The sequence below is a fragment of the Vombatus ursinus genome, unplaced genomic scaffold (assembly GCF_900497805.2).
Source record: "Vombatus ursinus unplaced genomic scaffold, bare-nosed wombat genome assembly UNPS02006874.1, whole genome shotgun sequence".
Lineage (NCBI taxonomy): Eukaryota > Metazoa > Chordata > Mammalia > Diprotodontia > Vombatidae > Vombatus > Vombatus ursinus.
The window spans coordinates 8,451,325-8,469,334 of record NW_020946652.1 but is presented as its reverse complement, the minus strand read 5'-3'; the positions used below and the strand labels follow the sequence as shown (position 1 = coordinate 8,469,334).

The following is an 18,010-nucleotide window of genomic DNA, read 5'->3' as shown; positions in this document are numbered from 1 at the left end:
GCCCCCGGGGAGGGGATGGGAGGGTGGGGGAGCCCCCAGGGGCGGGGAGGGAGGGGGAGCCCCCAGGGGCGGGGCTGGGCAGGGTGGGGCGGACGGATCCACCCCCGGGAGCCCCGGCCTCATTCTCCCTCCCCCCTGCAGGAGGCTGAGCTCCAGTACGCCCTGAAGCGGCTCATCGAGGGCCTGGGGGCCACCTGGGAGGCAGCGAGGCCAGGCTTCAGCCTGGCCCTGAGCCAGGTGAGGAGGGGGCTTTGGCTGGGGGGGAGGCCCTCACCCCCAGGGTCCTGGGGCTGCCGTCAGTGTCCTGACCTGCTCAGGGCTGGGTAACCTCAGCCGTCCTGGGGGGCCAGAGTGGCAGGGTGGGAAGGGATGGGGGGGCCCAGCAGCGGCTCAGCGTGTGTGGGGCGGGGGAACCCCCGAGGTCATGGCGCTTGAGCCCACAGGTTCCCTCCTAGGTGTTACAGGTCCTGGAGGACATCCCTTTGTACGGGGTCTTGGAGCAGATAAGAGAAAAGCACGACCTGCAGAAGAAGGTGAGGCCTGATGTTCAGGGCTGCCGCTCCCTCCCCTGCCCGGATTCCCTCCCCCACACGGCCGGGTCCCAGGTCCCATATCTTGGAGTCCTCTGCCCGCCCCCTGGCCCTGGGGTGGAGCTGGTGCTGGTGCTGGTGCTGGTGCTGCTCTAGGGGGCTGCAAGGGAGGTGGGGTGTTTGGCGGCAGCAGCCTGAGCAAGTGGCTGAATCGTGCTCCCTGGAGGGGGGGCCGACACAAGCAGCCCAGGCAGGGGCAGCTGCTCGAGGCCATTACTCCATCTTAGAGATGTGGAAACTGAGTCTTCCAGGGGCCAGTGACTTGGCCAGTCAGTCACACCACTGTAAAGTGTCAAAACCTCTCAGGGTTTGCATGAAAGCGCTGGGGGACTCACTGCCCTCCTGAATGTCTTTTCCAGAAGCTCCTGCGGAGTGCCGCCTTTGGGAACTTCTTTGGGGTCTTGGCGCTGTTTCAGTCGGGCCGCCTGGTAAAGGTAAACCTGGCCTGGGCTGCTTTCTTGTGGGCTGGGCTGGTCCCTGGGTATTTTTCTGTCCCTGCCTTCCTTGGTGTTCTCACTGGCTAGTGCCTTGGGACCTAGGTGAGGGCCCTGCTCCCGCTGACTCCCTGTTACTCGGCCACATGGCCACACGCGCGCGCACACACACACGCGTGCGCACACATACACTCTCTCACTCATCTCTGCACCCCGTCACCACACCTCTGTGCTGCTTCCTCACCCAGGACCCCAAGGTGCTAGTGGAAGCTGTCCAGCTTCTGCAGTGCCTGGCCCAGCACCGAAACCATCTTCAGGACCTGCCTCGCCGTACGCTGGTAGACATCCTCTCCGAGGTAGGGCTGGGGGAATGCCTCCTGGGTGCTCCCACAACCCAGGACCACAGTAGCTGAGGTCCACAGCTGGAGAGGGCCATCCCTTTTTTTTTTGTTTGTTTGGTTAGGCAATTGGGGTTAAGTGACTTGCCCAGGGTCACACAGCTAGTAAATGTCAAGTGTTTGGTCTGAGACCGGGTTTGAACTCAGGTCCTCCTGACTCCAGGGTCAGTGCTCTATCCACTGCACCACCTAGCTGCCCTGGGCCATCACTTTCCAGAAAAGGACTCTGAGGCCCACGGGGTCAGGGTGGATTGATTGACCTGGCCGGGGTCAGAGGGGGAGTTCTAGGGGGCAGCTCAGGCCTCTGGGGAAGGCCGGGTGGGCGAAGAGGTGCCTGCCCTTGGGAGCACCCCTTTCAGCCTTGCTTTCCCTTCCCTACGCAGATCCCAGAGCCTGTGTTCGAGGGGGTCCTGTTGGACGTCCTCCGGGCTGACTTCACCTCAGCCTTCAGTACCCCTGAGCAGCTTCAGCTCCTCCTAGTGGGGCTCCAGAGGTTCCCAGGTGTCCTGCAGCCCAAGAAGCTGAAGAGGCTGCTGGGCTCGGCCTCTGTGGTCACCAAGGAGACCGTCCCCAGGTTTGGCTGGTTGTGGGGGAGCCCTGGCCGCCTGGCCTGGGTCTGGGAGGGAGAGGTGCGCCGTGCTGCCAGCCCCAGCGCACCCTAGTTAGGTTCAGCTCAGAGGGCAGGTGAGGAGTGTGGGGCCGCAGCAGCCTAGCAGGGGAGACAGGCCTCTGCCGAGACGGGACGCTCGAGTCCCCGGCATTCTTCCAGGTCAGCTTAGTCCCAGGTTGCCAGGGACAGTTCCTGGCCTCAGCGTTCCAGACTTTGGACTGGACAGGAGCGGAGAGGCCCTGAGAGGTGTAGCGAGTGGACCCAGCTGGTGTTTGAGGCTCTGAGCTGCCCTCCCTGGCTTTGTCAGGCCCCTCCTGTGCAGGTTGTGAGTCAGAATTCTGGGTGAAACCCCAGTGGTTCCTGACCGTGTGAGCTTGGGCAGTCCCTTTCTTCCTTTCTTGGGCCCTCAGTTTCCAAATTCCTAACCTGGGCTGAGACCTTGTTTGCTTTCCCACTTATCTTCAAACCCCTCTAGGTTGGTGGAAGTTCTGAACGTCGCGGCCAAGTCTGTGAAGAAGCAGAAGGTGCTGCCTCCTGTGGGCCTGGATCTCATCCGCGTCGCCCTGCAGGAGGGCGCCTTTGAACTCTTCTGGAAGGGCGTGGTGGAGGACGGGCTTCTTGAGGAGCACTCTGGGCCTGGCAGGTACGCTGCGGGCAGGCAGGCTTCCAGAGCCGAAGGGCTGCCTGGGGCCGGGCCGGGCCTCCTGATGCTGCGTCTTTACCGCCTCACGTGGTCTCAGTGCCGTGGCGAGCGCGTCCCAAAAGTCATCAGACCAAGCGAGCTTCGCTGAGATCGAAGGATGTTGGGGGGATGGGGGAGAGGGAACCCTCCGCACGGAAGGAGGCTTTGACGCCCTCCCCCCTCCCCAGTTACACAGCCTTCCGCCTGCTGGGCAGTGCCCTGCCCTTGCTGTCCCTGGAGCAGCTCCGCATGGTCCTCCGCGGAGAAGTGATGCGTCGATACGGGGACCACGTGCTCTCGGCCCAGGTAGACGCCGACTCGCTCTTCGGGATGTTGTGGGGAGTGGATGGTGCGGCGCCAGGCCTCTGGGGGCAGGGGGGGGCCCAGCCCTGAGAGCCAGGACAGCCCCTCCCTGATCGCCCTCTGTCTCCAGCTCCCTTCAAGATTCAAGTTTGCCCCAGAGATGGAGAAGTACGTGGGCTCCTTCCTGGAGGGCTGTGCGGACCCCGAGAAGCAGCTGGCTGTGCTGGTGGCCTTCTCCTCCCTCACCAACCAGGGCCACCCGGTGGTGCCCAGCCTGTGGCCCGTGGTGAAGCACCTGCAGCCCGAGGCGCTGCACCGCTACAGCAGCTGGCTGCGGGATATGTTTCTGCGGCCCGACCTGGGCAGCTGCCTCGAGTTCAGCACCAGCCGCCAGAAGAAGAATGCCGCGGAAGATGAAAGCGGGCGCGTGGCGGCGTGAGTGCGTGGGGTGGGCCCGGGCACCCCGCGAGAGGAGCCGCGGCAGCACTGCTGGGGGATGGCCGGGAGCTGGGCCGCTGGCGCCGACCCGTCTCTGTCTCTCCCAGGGCCGAGAGGTCTGTGTTTCGCCTGCGGAAGTGGCTCATTCAGAGACTGACCAGCATCGTGGAGAACGCCCAGGTGACGAAGGATGAGGCCTTTGTCGTGGGCATCGCCAGGTGGGAGAGCCGGGGGGCCCCGGGCGGGAAAGGGGGGTGCAGGCAAGTCAGGAGCCTTGAATGCAAATGCCAGCCCCGCCACGTACCACCCGTGGTTTTCTTCCCCTTTCTCTGAGATGAGAAATGAGAGGGATGGTCAGGGACTCCCAAGTGAGCACACTCCCTCCACCAAGGCAGGGTAGCACCTCCTCTGTGGCAAGGTTGGGTCAGTCAGGGCCCGACCCCAGGTTTTCCTGGTTTAGAGGCTTGCTGTCTCTCTGCTCAACCAGAGACAGTAACATTAGCTCCCAGGGACCCAGCCGATTGTCCACCAGTTTAGTCTGCCCAGGGCCTGCGCGTCCGGTACCAAGGGCGAGGGGACCGGTTGGCGTTCCAGGGAGGAGGGCTCACGTGGGCAGAGCCAGTCTTGGCCACTCCCGTTCCTCTCTGGGTCAGTGGTGTGGTGGTCGAAGGAGGGCCCGGGACCAGGCCTAGAGTTGGCACCCGGGGCAGAGGAGAGCCGGGGAGGTGTGGGAGCCATCCTGAGACCCTGGCTGTGGGGCCCCGAGGGAGCTCGGACCCGTCTGGCCCAGCCCTTCCCGTCCGTCCGCCAGGGAGGAGAGAGGCGGGCGTGGAGCATCGCGTCCTCCCTGATGCTGCCTCTGCTTTCAGTCACATCTCTCCCCGTTCCCACCAGGTTCTGCTTTTTTCATTCATTCTTTGAGACAAAGAAACCTTCCAAGGACATTCCTGAGTCAGAGCAGCATGTCTCTGTGCCACTGGACAGCGAGACCAGAGATGCTGCTGGGAACGCCTTCTTCAGGTGGGTGCGTCCCCTGACAGGTGAGGCCTTGTGGCTGGGCTTGGGCGGGTCACTTAACGAGCATCGATGAGCTCCATCTGCTGAGCGAGGGGGGCAGGTGAGGGGACCACCCCTGTGTGCCTGGCTGAGCCTCGCCCCACCCTGCCCACAAGGCCCCTTTGCCTCCTGGGTCCTGGTCCCCGCCTTCCACTGTGGAGCAGCCCTCCCCCTACAGCTACCAGAAGGGCTACCTGTCCCTCTGCTGTCCCTGACCGCGTCACTGGTGCCCCAGGAGCTTGGCTGGCTCCCTGGCACCTTCTTTGGGGCCCCTTCCCAGCATCCCCGGCCCACACCCCTGCCTTGACCCTCCTTCACCTCTTGCATCTCCAGCCCCAGTCGGTGCCTGGTAAATGCTGGTCATTGAACTGCAGTGAGAGCTGCCCTTGGGGCAGAGCGATAACTCCCATTTGGCAGATGAGGAAACTGAGGCCTAGCATTAAAATGCTGGTCCTGAGGTCATGGGCTAGTTAGTGGCAGAGGCCCCCAGCGGGGGGCCTAGGCCTGGAGGTGGGTTCTAGGCTGTGCGGCGTGACACTGGCCTGCTTCCCCAGTTTGCTGCAGACCTTGAACTCCCTCCCCTTGCTGGGAGAAGCCCCGAAGGCAGTGCCAAGCCTGTCCAAAGGGAAGGTTGGCCATGGCATGATGGCGGACGGCCAGCTCTGGACCCAGCATTTGGTGCAGTACGCGGACCTCCTGCTGTCCCACGGTAAGAACGTCCGGCCGGTGAAGCCCTTTGCTGTCGAGGAGAAGACTGCCTGGGACCGGTGAGCCTGGCGGCCATTGGGGGGGTGGGCTGCCCCTCTACGGGGCCCGGCTGACCCTTCCCCACCACTCCTCTCTGCAGGATGTTGCAGTCCGTGGATCGCCTGCAGCAGCGGGTCAAGGACAGCCTTATGGCCGAGATCACGGCCTTCCAGCAGCTCCTGCTTCTGGTGGGCATCCACCTTTTCAAGGTGCGTGGGTGCGGGCTGCCCGGTGCCTGCCTCCCCCTGCAGGTAGTGAGCGGCACAGCCCCCATGTGACCCTGGGAGGTGGGGCAGGCGTTAGCCCCATTGTATAGATGAGGAAACTGAGGCTCAGAGGTCACATAGGGAGGCTGCCCACCCCACTGCCCGGGATGGGGGTGGGGAGGGGCAGGAATATGTCAGTCTGCTCTGGGGAGGTTGGCCAAAGTCCAAAAGATGCTTCACCTCCAACCTTTGACTTGCCTCTCTCTTCCTCTGGGCCTCTGCTTCTCCTGTCCAAACTGGGGCTCGGACTGGTGGGGTGGGAGGAAATAGCCCTAGACGTAGGCCACACCAGGGAGCGGACCCGGGGAATCCCAGCTCCCCTCTCCTCCTTCCCTCCAGGTGCCCAGCGAATGTGTTGACCTGTTGAGTGACCTGCAGAGCTGCATCGAGAAAGCCCTGGTCAAGAAGGCCAAGAAGGCCAAGAAAGCCACGAAGGCAGCCGCCGGTGAGGCCAGGGCTCTGGGGCGGGCTGTGGTCCCAGAGGAGCCCCCTGCCCCCTCCTAATGTCCCCAGGGCTCCGGGGCGGGCTGTGGCCCTGAAGGGGGGTGCCCCTTTCCATCCCCCCTCCCAGCCCCTCTGACGTCCCCGGGCAGCAGCACAGCCAGCCAAGGCCCCACAGAGTCTTGCGGCCCTGGCCGCTGCAGTCGATGGACCCTCAGGCCTGTGCCCTGGCCCGGTGGGCGGAGGCTGCGGTGGCTCACTGACCCTGCTGCTCTGAGTGCGCCCTGGGGCCTTTCGCAGCAGGTGCGGAAGAGCCCCAGTGGGTGGAGGTGATGGTGGAGATCCTGCTGGCGCTGCTGTCTCAGCCCAGCCGCCTCATGCGCCAGGTCTCCCGCAGCGTGTTCGCCCGCATCTGCCCGCACCTGAACCGGCGGGCCCTGCAGCTGATCCTGGACGTGAGTGGGGCCAGGGGCTCAGTCCAGGCATTCTTGCCCGGCTTGGGGGAGGGGCTGCGGTGCCCCGCCCGGGATGTCACCCCTCCCCCTGCTCGGTCTGCAGGTGCTGGACCCCGATCGGGAGGATGGGGCGGTGGTGGTCACGGAGGAGCCTGGCCAGAGGAAGAGGCCGGCCACGGCTGGAGAGGTAGGAACCGGGGAGTGGGAGTCTGGGGGCTGGCAGTGAGCTGGGGGTGGGGGGCAGGGTCCGGACCAAGCCGGGCCTGCATCACAGGACGAGAGCGAGGAGGACTCAGACGAGGACGGCTCAGACGACGATGGGGAGAGCGAGGACGAAGATGTGGACGGGGCCAGTGATGGGGAGGTGGACAGCGGTTTCAGGCAGCGGCTGATGAGCGTGCTTCAGGCAGGGAAGGCGCTGGTGAGTCGAAGCTGCGGCCTGGGACCCTGGCCGGCCTAGCCGGGAAGCCTGGGCGTGGTGAGCCGGGGGCCGGCCCTCAGCAGCCTGGTGTAGGCAGGAGGGTCCCGGCCCAGCCCGGCCCTCCCTAGCGGCGGCTCCCTCGCCCCCAGGATGCCGATGGTGAGAGCAGCAGCGAGGAGCTGGACGATGACGCCATGATGGCCCTGGACACGCGTCTCTCCAGCCTGTTTGCGGAGCAGAAGCTGCGGGTGCGGGCCAGGAAGCAGGAGAAGGAGAAGATGCAGAAGGAGAAGAACCTTCGCTGTGACTTTAAGATCAAGGTGCGGCCAGGTGGGGTGCTGGGGGTGGCAGCTGGGGCTGGGGGGTGGGCCCCAGGGGGCAGCCTCCCACCACTCTGGCCTCGCAGGTTCTGGACCTGGTGGAGGGCTTCCTGACCAGGCAGCCGGAGAACCCACTGGTCCTGGAGCTGCTCGAACCCCTGCTTGCCGTCATCGAGCAGAGCATGAGCCGTGACTCTGCCAAGCAGGAGCAGGACTTCTTGCGCAAGACGGCAGACATCTTCACGTGAGTGCGCGCCCGCCCTGGGGATGGTGGGGGGTGGGAGCAGGTCCCTCCCTGGCAGTAACGCTCCCAATCTCTCCGTGCCCTGGCAGGAACCAGCTGTGCCGGGCCAAGCAGTACTGCCACAGCGTGGCGAGCCGGGCCGAGGACATCCACGCCATGCTGGAGCGGCTGGTGCAGCGGGCCAGCCGCCAGGCGGACTCTGCCGTCGCCCTCTACCACTTCAGGTGAGGGGGCCGCGAGGGCGCCCTGGAGAATGCGGAGGAGACCCGAGTGGCTCCGCGCAGGGAGGGGCTGGCTTTGCTGCTTGGGGACCTGTGGGGGGGAGGTCCAAGCCCTCCGAGGCCCGCCTGGGCTGGGGGGCCTGAGCCTGCTCTCCCCCCCCACACCCTCAGTGCCTCCCTCTACCTGCTCCGGGTCCTGAAGGGGAACACCGCCAGGCCGCCAGCTGCCCCGTCCCCAAAGAAGCAGCGAAAAGCCAACGCCCCCCAACAGACAGAGGTGAGCCCCCCCCCCGTGAAGGCCACTCCCCTCCCCCGCAAGCGGAGGTGAAGTGAAGCTCCCTCCTTGTGCCCTGGGAAGGCGGGGTTCAAGGCCCCCCGACTCAGCCTCGGGCGGAGTGGGGGGCAGTGGCCAGAGAGATGCCTCAAACCCCTTTGTTACCCCACGAGGGTCTGGGGCCTGACGCCCCCTGCGCACCGCGCTCCGGTGGCCAGTCCTGTGTTCCTGCAGGGCTCCAGCTGCCTGGACCTGGCCCGAGTGACGCAGCTGTACACCGAGGCGCTGACCAGCTTCCTGTCCAAGCGGAACAGCCCCCTCACGGCTGCCATGTTTGTGGACCTTTTCACCCGCCACCCTGTAAGTGTGGATGCCGCGACCTCCTCCTCACTTCAGCTTGTTTCCGAGGTCGAAGCAGACCCAGAGAGCCAGGGTCACGGCCCCCGTGATTTCCGTGCTGCCCCTTCCACCCCGTACCGCTCGGGAGGCGGGGGACCTGCCCATTGACAGCAGGACTGGGAGTCTCGGGGGGAGGCGTCTGGGCCGGCCAGGCAGTGTGGTCAGCGGCTGTCGGCTCTCCCCACAGACGATCTGTCAGCAGCTGCTCCCCGTCGTCCTCCCGTTCGTCACGACCGGAGCCCGGCCTTACCACCAGGCGAGACGCGGGGCTGGCCCGGGGTGGGGGGAGGCTCCTGCCTCGGCTGGCCCTTGGGGCTCTGCTGGGCACTGGGCACCGGGCTGCCTTCCGTGCCTGCTCCTCAGAGCTGGGGGGGGGGGGGGCGGCCTGATCTTCCTGCTGGGTCACTGTCTCCGTCTACGTCGAGCTTTGCTCTGGCGTAGGCGGACGGAGTCGCTGACCAGCAGGACCAGTTGGCTTCACGCAGTGAGGGGCTTGTGGCCAGGCTGGCTGCGGGCACGAGATGGGGCATGTGGCCACCCTCGGTGTTGGCCTCACAGGGCAGGGGCTGGCTTGGGGCCCCTCTGGTCGTCCTTTGTCAGGTCCCGAGCCAAGCTCATCCCCATTCGTTGGACCTGCAGCCACCCCCAGAGAGGCCTGGGGCCTGAGCCAGGGTCACAAACCCAAGGGGTCAGCAGTATGTCTGCGTCTCTGATACAAATTGGTCTCATCTCTGGACTCTGCCTGGGTGGGGGGTGGGCCCTTCTGCAGCCTCCTTGGGAAGGAGAGAGCAGCCAGCCAGGCACCCGTGACTGGTGACCACCAGGGACACGGGCTCTTCTTTGTGACCTTCCAGGCCCAGGCTTGCTTGATGCTCCTGAAGGCCTTGCAGATGCGGGAGCTGAGGCAGTGCCTGGAGGGCCCAGCCTGGCAGGAGCTGATTGGGGATAGTATCAGGCAGACCACCGAGGTATGTGAGCCATGCAGCACTTGCCCCACCCCTGGGAGGCTGTGTGGCCTCCCTCCTTGCCCCTCAGTGCCACGGGCAGCCACGTGGCCTTCTCTGTGTCCCCTGCACCACTCCCTGTCTGTGGCCCCCTCCACGTCCCTTCTGACACTCCCCGTTAGTGCCCTGCTGCATGGCTCTCTCTTCCCCCAGAGTCTGAGAATGGTGGGTAAGGCCGTGAACAAAAGCGTCCACCTCAAAATGTTCAAGGCCTTGGAGCTCCTCATCTTCCTCATCAAGACTGTGAAGGAGGAGGTGAGGAGGCCTCTTCTTGAAGGGGTGGATGGGGCTGGGGCTCCCCCTCAATCTGACTGCCAGCTGGGCCCCCCCTCCCCCCTCCCCCCTCCCCCCTCCCCGCCCTGGGAGGCACCTTGGTCTGCCCTGAGGTGGGGGCCTCTCCACCTGCACCGTGGGTCTCCCTCACCTCCACAGAAGCTGCCCACAAGTCTGGAGGCCCCCCTGGCTTTGCTGCAGACCCTGCGACAGAGTGACTGCTTGGGCAGCACGGGCCGCCTCTCCGACCTCACCTGGCAGGCCCTGAAGCTGCTGGGCGTCCCGTACGTACCCAGGGGTTGGGGGAGTGTCCGGGGGCGGGGGCTCCCCGCGGGGCCCTGACCCGGGCGTGCTCGCTTACAGGCGCCCCAAGGAGGAGAAGGTCAGGGCTTCTCAGAACAAGGATGCCGCCGGAGCCCCTGAGGAGCTGGCAGGACGGAAGCGGAAGAAAGGCTTCCTCCCCAAAACCAAGAAGCGCAGGAGGCGCCAGCAGGAGCCGGCGGCCCCCGAGGACAGCGAGGAGGCCCCCGCCACCGCCTCAGAGAGCACGAGGCAGAGGAAGAGGAGGAGGAGGAGGAGAAAATCAAAGCGGCGCCAGACCCCGCCCGGGCCTGGGGTGAACGGCACCAGCGAGGGGACCCCTGCCCCAGACCCTGGCCAGAGCAAGGCCCCACCGCCTCAGGCCGTGGTGAATGGGGCTCCGGGCTCCGAGGGGCCCAGGAAGAAACTCCAGGTTGGGAAGAGGAAGGACGGGCTGGACGCTGACCCCCCAGCCACCCCCCTGGTGAAAAAGGCCAAACTGCCCCCCACAACAGGCAGCGGCAGCCCCAAGGCCAGGCTGAGGAGGAGGCCGCGGCAGCCAGGGCCCGAGGGCAGCAGCCAGTGAGCGCCCCTGGTGCTCTACACGTACCAGAGACTCTGTTTTGACACCCAGTCCAATAAAACCGCCTCTCCCTGGCCCCAGGGCTCGGTCAGGCTTCGTGGGCCTCAGAGTTCTGGAGTGGGTGGCCAGGCCTGTGCTTGATGGGCCCGCAAAGGCTGCGGGGGGGGGGGGGGGTGTTGATAGGACGAAGCTGGGGTGTTTGGGGCAGGCTAAGCTGCAGATGTGGGCCTCAGGCCCCCATTTCTCAACCAGACCCAAGGTCTGGGTCATCGTGCCCCACCCTCCAGGAAGGGGGTCACAGCTTTCAGCCATGATTCCAGAGGTTATGTGTGACGTTCCACTAACTCTCCATGGAGATAGAGGCTGGCCAGTGGCCCCTCGGGGCCTCCTTGCTCGTCCCTGAGCAGACCAGCCATGGGGGGGGCAGGAGAGACCCCACTGCACTGTGGGGGGGTCTGCCTAAGCCCTCCCTTCAGGTGAAGCATGCCAGGTGATCACAGGGTGCTGGTGTGGTGTCACCCCCCCCCAACCCTCAAGGAAGCCAGCGCTGACCAGTGCCTGGCCTTAAATAGGTTTATTAATTTACATAAAGGTCGCTGGTCAACTTTGCTTTCATCCTCTGAGATCAATTCACAGTCCTGGCTGCTCTAGAAAATCGGACAGCCATTCTGCTCCCTGAAAGAAGTCAGGAAACCTTGAATCCGGGTTCTTGTACGACAAGAAAGCTTGGCCCTGTGGGCGCCCATGGCCAAGGCTGGCTGGGAGGCCTGTCCTGCCACTGCCCGGGGCCCCCTGGCTGCATGTCCTGCCTGCTCCTCCCGCGGGGTTTGAGGCCCAGTGGAGGTGCGGGGCTGTTTCCCATCCGTTTGGGACCAGCAAACCCTGGGGTCGCCCCCCAGATTGGGCCACAGAAGGGATCCAGCCGCTGTCCTCGCGAGGCTGCCCCTGCTGCAGGGGACAGGAGGCCTGAAGCCTCTGGGGCCAGGGTGCGGCAGCCCTGGGATGGGTGTCTGTGTCTTTCCCACTCCCCAAAAAAACCAAACTCTGGGTATTAGAAGCATGATGGGAGGTCCTTCACATCCGCAGCCTCCCCAGGGACCCTGCCAAGGTGGGGTGGCCCCTCCCTCAGAGATGCAGGTGTGACCTTCCAAGTAAACGAGCGTAGGTGTTGTGGGACAGACACACTCCCGGGCAGAGTCCAGGAAGCAGTGTGGGTGTGCTGTCTCTACCTGGCTCACTAGCTTTGGTTCCAGGGAGCTCACGAGGGGGTGGGGGGGGTGATGCTGGCAGAGGGGGACAGTGCTCCATCACTGACTGCGGGGGGCATCTCCCCTCCTTCCTGGCTGCTCTGGATGGGAACATGTGGTGTCTCGGGGGGCCTCCCCACCCTACCTGCTGCCAAAAGGACAAAGCGTCCGTTGGGGGAGATGGCAAAAGGAAAGGTCACTGCTAAGCCAGGCCATCCCATTCGGCTGTGGCTGCCCCCTCGTGCCCTCCCCACCCTGCCGGGAAACAAGACAGAAAGTGAGGAGGTTCCCTGGATGGGCACTGAGCTTGAGATGTGCTGGTCCCAGGGCCAGAGAGAGGCCAGGAATGGGGGGTGCTACTCAGCCGCACGTCCTGGCCCTGGGGAAAGAGGGCTCCCCACTAGGCTGCAGCCCCTCCCCCCTTCCCCCAGCACAGCAGCAGGCACACAGGAGGAGCTCACTGAAGGCTCGCTGGCTGACTGCTGGCCCCCTACTCTGGAGGCTGCGTCCTGTTGCCTGGGTGTCTCTCTCAAGGGTCAGGGTCAATCCCACAACCGAGAAATCCTGGCCCTGCTCAGAGCGGGCCGTCTTCTCGATCCAGCTGACCCAGCCAGGGCCCAAAACCTCCACTAGTGTGGAGACAAGCTGGGGCGTTGGAGACCAGGCCAGAAGGGACCCTGACCCCCTGGCAAAGCTCAGCTTCAATTCCCGAAAGTGACCGAAATTTGGGAAATTCCTCTGCTGGGAAGTGGCGTGAGGGGAGGAAGGCGGCCCTCCCCGGGCCGGGCAGGACACCCGGCCGGGCTCGCAGCGCACGGTCCTCGCCCGCCTGCCGGCTTGCCATCTCCAAGGCGGGCACGGGGGTGTGGGGGTGGCCTTGGCTCCCTGGGCAGGGTTCCGCTCCCATCAGCTCCTCCCTGGTGACGCCTGCCCACCTTGCTCCTGCCTGCTAAGTGCCCCAGAAGGGCAGCGGGCATGCTGCCTACTTCCCAAGCGGGAGACCCGGACCCTGGTCTCGGAGCCGGCACCAACCAGTCATGGGGCATGGGACAAGGAGGCTTCCCAACACGGGCCTCTGTTTCCACCTCCCTGGAGCTGGGATGTGAGAGGAGATCCCATGAGGTCCTTCGGATCCGGGCCAAGGAGCCGGGAGACGAAGCAGGGACGGGGGAGGGGCAGGGAGAAGCCCGGAGCAGCTCCAGATTCGGCCCGTGCCCCCCCCCGCCCCAGTTCCTCCTAGTCCACTCCTTTGGAAATGCTGGAAAACAAAGTCATCCACGTGGACCCGGGGGATAGCAGCTTCCTGGGACTGCCAGGGCTGGGGGTCAGCAGCCACGGCGCCAGGCTGGCCTAGGCAGGTTTGTCTGAAGTGACCGATGCTCCTCAGCTGGCCGGCTTCTCTGGAAAGCCAGCGCTGCATCTACAGGCCACATACGTGGACCTATGTAGCATGTGAAGTGTGTCCATGGGGGGACCCCTCCATGTGTCTCTGTCAGCAGCATCTCCTGCCACAAAGTCCTGGGGCGGGGGGGGGGGGGCGCTTTCCACTGAAAGCATCCCATCTCTGAATGTCTTGGCAAACGTGTCTGAGGCCCAGAGCCACGGGGTGAGGCAGCCACGGGTCACCCTGTCCTGCGCCTGTCACACTGCCCTGCGTGGCTAACTTCTGTTGGCCTGTTCCTCCACCTGACTGCCTTCCTGCCTTTGGGATCGCAGGCAGGGGAGCTGGGACCTTAGACCAAAGCAGGCTCGATCCTGGCCCCCTGCCCTGCCCGCTGAAACCACTCCACCTCCTCTTTTGGCCAGGGCAGGGCCACGGCAGCTGCTCCAGGCCCCAGAGCGCTCATCGTTTCTTGCTCCCAGGACACCTGGAGAGAGGAACAGGAGGAAGGTGGGGGATGAGGCCGTGGCTCTCAGAAAGCAGGACTTCTCTCAGGGGGTACCCAGGAGCCAGAGCAGCCAGAGGGCCGTGTCTAGGGCATGGCCCAAGAAGGCCAAGGGCTTTGCCATGAGCTCAGGGAGGACGCCCATCCCCCTGCTTCTCAGCAGATTGTGAGCTGGGGTCGGCAGCCTCCCAGTGTCCAGGATGGAGGATGCTGGACAAGGGAGGGAGGCTGAGCTGTCCCGCAGGGCCTGGGCTCGTCGGGCTGTTTGCTGGTTGGCCCTGTATTTGGATGGCAATCAGGAAAGGCAGAGACCCCTGAACCGTTCCTATGAGCTGCTGCTGCCGCTGCCAGAGGCTGGCAGCTGGAACCTCCTTGGGCTGATGGAAGGAGGCAGGAGGGACTCTGCCCTCCCAGTAGGAGAAGTCCCTCCAGAACTCCAGGACCTGGGCTCAAGCCCCCCTTCCAGCGCTGCCCCCTGTGTGAGTTTGGGCAAATCACTGCCTCCCAGCCCAGGCATCCTCATCTGGAGGGGAAGGGTCCCCCCAGGTCGCTTCCAGCTTCAGGCCTCTCTCTGGCCCCCCGCCCCAAACCCTGCTTTGTTCTTGCACCGCTCTGGGGGTCACAGGGCCCTGTTCAGGCTTCTTGAGTAAAACCCACCTCCGCAGGCTTTGAATTGAGAGGACAAGGGGCTAGCCACCAGAAACTAGGGGAGAACTGGGCTGGGCAGCCTTGGAGAACGGAAGCCCCCTGAGGAGGGCCAGGCTCCTCTCCATCTTGGTACCAAGCACAGGCCTGGCACATAGGAGAGGCTGGGACAGGGGGGCACCCCCGGGAAGACCCACCGCCCTCCAGTCGAGGCCAGCTCCAAACCAGCCTGGCGGTGCTGGGCCTGGCCCTTCCCTCCCTTCTGGCTCCACATCTAGGATCTGATCAGATTCCAGGGGAAAGAGAAGTCACTCGACTCCTGTTGGCCTCAATTTCCTCGACTATAAAATGGGGATCTGCTTTCTTGGTTGTTGGGAAATCAATTGAGAGCATAGTTATAAAGCGCTTAGCATATGGCGGCTCTTAATGCGTGACTTGCTCAAGGTCACCAAGCTAGAAAGTGTCTGAAGCAGAATTTGAACTCAGATCCTTGTGACTCCAGGCCCAGCACTCTATCTGCTGTGGTGCCCCCTAGCTGTCATGACCCTGAGCATCAACCCTTATGAGAGTCCCACCTGGGAGACCCCCCCCAAGGATGCCCCTACTTACCCTGTTCAGACTTTCACAGACGCTGGGGGCATCATCAGCTGATTCACCCTGGAGAAGAGGGGGGTGTCAGGGGGCCCTGGGACTCCCCCACACACATACACACGTGTGTACACGCACACTCACATGTGGGCGGGTGGGGTCTCTGTGCCCAGGCTAAAGACCTCTGAGTTGGGGGTCAGGGGACCCAGGTTCCCGTACTCGCTGTGTCCTTGAGTGACCCTGGGCCTTTGCTTCACCGCACAGGCCTCAGTTTTCTCATCCCTCATGCCCTCAATGAGGGCATTGGACTCAGTGACCAAGCTTCCTCCTGGCTCAGACTCCAGGCCCGTGGCTTTATCTGGCCTGAGCCCAGAGCCAGGACCGGGGCCTCCGGGAGGCACCCGAGCCTGGAGGAGAGAAGGCTCAGGATGGACAGACCAGGCACTTCCCAGCTTGGCCCCGGGGTGGAGGGCAGGTGCAGGGGGCCCTCACAAACCTCCCTGGGGCGCTTGGAGGCTGGACAGAGGCCCCCCCCACAACCCGTCTGGCACTCAGTCTGACCTGGGCTTTGTGTGGCCGGGTTTGGGAGCCCCCACCATGTTCCCATGGTTTTCCCTGTATCTCTGTACTGTGTCTGGGCATCCAGGCCAGGGAGACTGAGCTGCATGGAGGGAACGGGGTGGAAGGAAGGAGGTCCCTAAGGGCCAGGCCAGGGAGGCAGATGAGGGGAACTGGGAACTCCTTTCTGGGAGCAACTGAGATGGGAAGGGCCAGGAACAGGGCCTGGGATCAAGGCCGAGGAACAGAGAAGCATGTCAGGAGCCAAACCAGAGGCCCCTCTCCCGCCCTGGGAAAAAGATATGGAGGTGGAGGGACATTGGAAGGAGTCAGGAAATTGTGGAAGGGTCAGAGATAAAGGGAGAGAAAAGAGACAGGGGAGAGAGATAGAGACAGAGAGGCAGGGGAGAGAGAAGACGGGAGACAGGCAGCAGTGAAGGGCAGTGGGGGAGGAGACACCATGAGCATGGATGGCTGCAGCCTTCCTGACTTCCCTTGGGGTCCCGTCCCCCCCCACCTGACACACAGAACATTCACCCTAATTAATGGGTGATATCGAATGTTCTCATCCAATCCACACAGCCTCAAGGGGCAGCTGGTCAGAGTGTTATTGTGCCCATTTTACAGATGGAGAAGCAGGCTCAGAGAGGTGGATGACACTCTAGGTCCCAAAGGCTCGCCCCGCACCAGGCTGCCCCACCACCATCTCCCCAGACAGAAGGGAAAGGCCTTTCGTGCAGGGATCTAGCCTCCTTCCCCTTCTCCTTGTGTCCAGCATGCCAGCCGAAGCCGCAGCCCCAGCCCTGCCCTGTCCTGTCTGGGGAGGTGGGGCGTAGGAAGCAATCTGCCCCATGCCTCTTGGCAATGCCATGCCTACTCACCCCTCCTCGCTGGCCTTGGGAATAGCTCCTAACTAACCCTTCCCAGTGCAGGGGGCGGCAGGTGCCAGGGCAGCCCCCCAGGGCCCGGGTCAGTGGCAGGGAGACAGAACCCCAGGGATGCCAAGCGGCCCACCCCGAGATGCAAAGCTGCCCTTTACCTGGACGCCACCACCGGCTGGCCGGAGGTGGCCCCGTCCCACACTCAGCTTGCTAACTCCCGAGGGCCCCTGCAGGGGAATGACCAAGAGCAGAGGATGAGGGCGGGCCCCGGCCCTGGGCCCTGGCTGGCTCCTGAGCCCTGTACCACCCCCAACCCACTCTGGAGCCAGGTTGGGGGCCTCTCTGCAAGCCCAGGCCACCAAGGCCTGCCCTAGCCCCCTTCAGTGTGCTGGCGAGAACGGTCCAGTCTGCCTCATCCCCTCAGGGGTGACTCCAGAAAAGTCACCCTCACACTCAGGGCCCTCAGAGACCCTGGGCCAGCTCCGGTGTGTCTGTGTGTCTGCTCGGGCCGGAGCATGCCTGGGTGCAGCTGGGCCCCCTGCCCGCTGCCATCTGTCTCCTCAGGCCCTCGCAGAAGTCTCTTCATGTTGGGTCCTGCTCTCCGGGCCTGCAGCCCTCCCCTCACCTCCTTCCCCCAAGCACCTTTGCCCCTCACAAACGAGGGCAGGTCTCCCCTCTGCTCTGGAGAAGGCACTTCATGAGACCCTCCCTCCCTCCCCAGCCTTCACCCCAGAGCTGTCTGGGCTCCATGTCCCCATTTCCTCCACACCTCCCAAACTGCCTTTTCTCAGGCCTCTGCCAGACCCCCTTAACTCCCCCTCCCCCCTCACATGACCGCCCATCGTGGGCACTTGCGTCTCAGATCTCTCTTGCCTGTGGCCCCTTCGGTCCCCTTGGCTTCAGGTCCTCATTTCTCCTGGGACCAACAGAGCACGGAGTGCTGGACCTCGAGGCCTACCTCAGACACTTTCCTAGCTGTGTAACCCTGGGCAAGTCACTTCTCCTTGGGCTGCCTCAGTTTCCTCATCTGCACCCAGCTCCCAGGGCTGTGGAGAGGCTCAGTTGGGATCCTAACTCAAGCACTTTGCAAACCCCTTAAGAAAGTGCTCTAGAGGATAGAGCACCAGCCTCGGATTCAGGAAGACCTGAGTTCAAATCCGGCCTCAGACGCATAACACTTACTAGCTGTGTGACCCTGGGCAAGTCACTTAACCCCATTGACTAGCCAAAAATAAAAAAAATAAAATAAAAAAAAAGAAAGTGCTCTAGAAGCACTAGCTATCATTAGGTGTCTCCCCACTCCAATCCCTTCCCCACACAACTCGCTCTCCCCAAGTGATGTCTCACGCCTGCTCAAGAATCCACAAGAGCTGCCTACTTCTCCGTTGGCTTTCTGAGCCCTCTGCAACTGCTTCTCTCTGCCCTCTCTGCCGGCTTTTTGAGTCCCTTGTCATGGCTGGCAGGGCTCCCATCTGCCTCAGGCAACCATCCTTCCTTTGGCCAGAACGTCGGCCTCCTCTCTTTGTTGTCGCCTCTGCCTGGCACTGGCAGATGGCCCGGCTGGGGCCTGAGGAGCCCAGCTGCTTCGTGGGGCCCAAGAATCACAGCTAAAGGACACCAGGAACTGGCCCCAGCCCACATCCTGGTCTCAACGGCTCCAAGGATGAGCTCTTTGAGCCAAGGGTGGCTCCCAGACAGAAACTGGCACCAGGCACAGCGGAGGCATTTTCCAGCACTCGTGGCACC

At 63.8% G+C, this 18,010-nt stretch overlaps 2 protein-coding genes across 2 annotated transcripts in view; one reads left to right on the top strand and one right to left on the bottom strand.

Moving 5' to 3' along the window:
* MYBBP1A (MYB binding protein 1a) overlaps positions 1–10,568 on the top strand; it is an 11,368-nt gene extending 800 nt beyond the window's left edge. The window contains exons 2-27 of the mRNA XM_027848865.1: positions 142–237; positions 456–533; positions 950–1,024; positions 1,273–1,380; positions 1,806–1,996; positions 2,508–2,675; positions 2,903–3,020; positions 3,148–3,452; positions 3,563–3,673; positions 4,350–4,475; positions 5,066–5,278; positions 5,359–5,467; positions 5,864–5,969; positions 6,266–6,420; positions 6,524–6,607; positions 6,695–6,841; positions 6,991–7,161; positions 7,248–7,405; positions 7,495–7,629; positions 7,798–7,903; positions 8,135–8,260; positions 8,487–8,555; positions 9,154–9,267; positions 9,457–9,558; positions 9,736–9,860; positions 9,940–10,568. Coding sequence (XP_027704666.1) covers positions 142–237; positions 456–533; positions 950–1,024; positions 1,273–1,380; positions 1,806–1,996; positions 2,508–2,675; positions 2,903–3,020; positions 3,148–3,452; positions 3,563–3,673; positions 4,350–4,475; positions 5,066–5,278; positions 5,359–5,467; positions 5,864–5,969; positions 6,266–6,420; positions 6,524–6,607; positions 6,695–6,841; positions 6,991–7,161; positions 7,248–7,405; positions 7,495–7,629; positions 7,798–7,903; positions 8,135–8,260; positions 8,487–8,555; positions 9,154–9,267; positions 9,457–9,558; positions 9,736–9,860; positions 9,940–10,462 — 3,819 coding nt within the window. The 3' untranslated portion in view covers positions 10,463–10,568. The remainder of the gene's footprint in view (positions 1–141; positions 238–455; positions 534–949; positions 1,025–1,272; positions 1,381–1,805; positions 1,997–2,507; positions 2,676–2,902; positions 3,021–3,147; positions 3,453–3,562; positions 3,674–4,349; positions 4,476–5,065; positions 5,279–5,358; positions 5,468–5,863; positions 5,970–6,265; positions 6,421–6,523; positions 6,608–6,694; positions 6,842–6,990; positions 7,162–7,247; positions 7,406–7,494; positions 7,630–7,797; positions 7,904–8,134; positions 8,261–8,486; positions 8,556–9,153; positions 9,268–9,456; positions 9,559–9,735; positions 9,861–9,939) is intronic.
* Positions 10,569–11,018: 450 nt separating this feature from the next.
* SPNS2 (sphingolipid transporter 2) overlaps positions 11,019–18,010 on the bottom strand; it is a 52,979-nt gene continuing 45,987 nt past the window's right edge. The window contains exons 12-13 of the mRNA XM_027848811.1: positions 14,847–14,894; positions 11,019–13,574 (exon numbers count right to left, since the gene is read on the bottom strand). Coding sequence (XP_027704612.1) covers positions 14,852–14,894 — 43 coding nt within the window. The 3' untranslated portion in view covers positions 11,019–13,574; positions 14,847–14,851. The remainder of the gene's footprint in view (positions 13,575–14,846; positions 14,895–18,010) is intronic.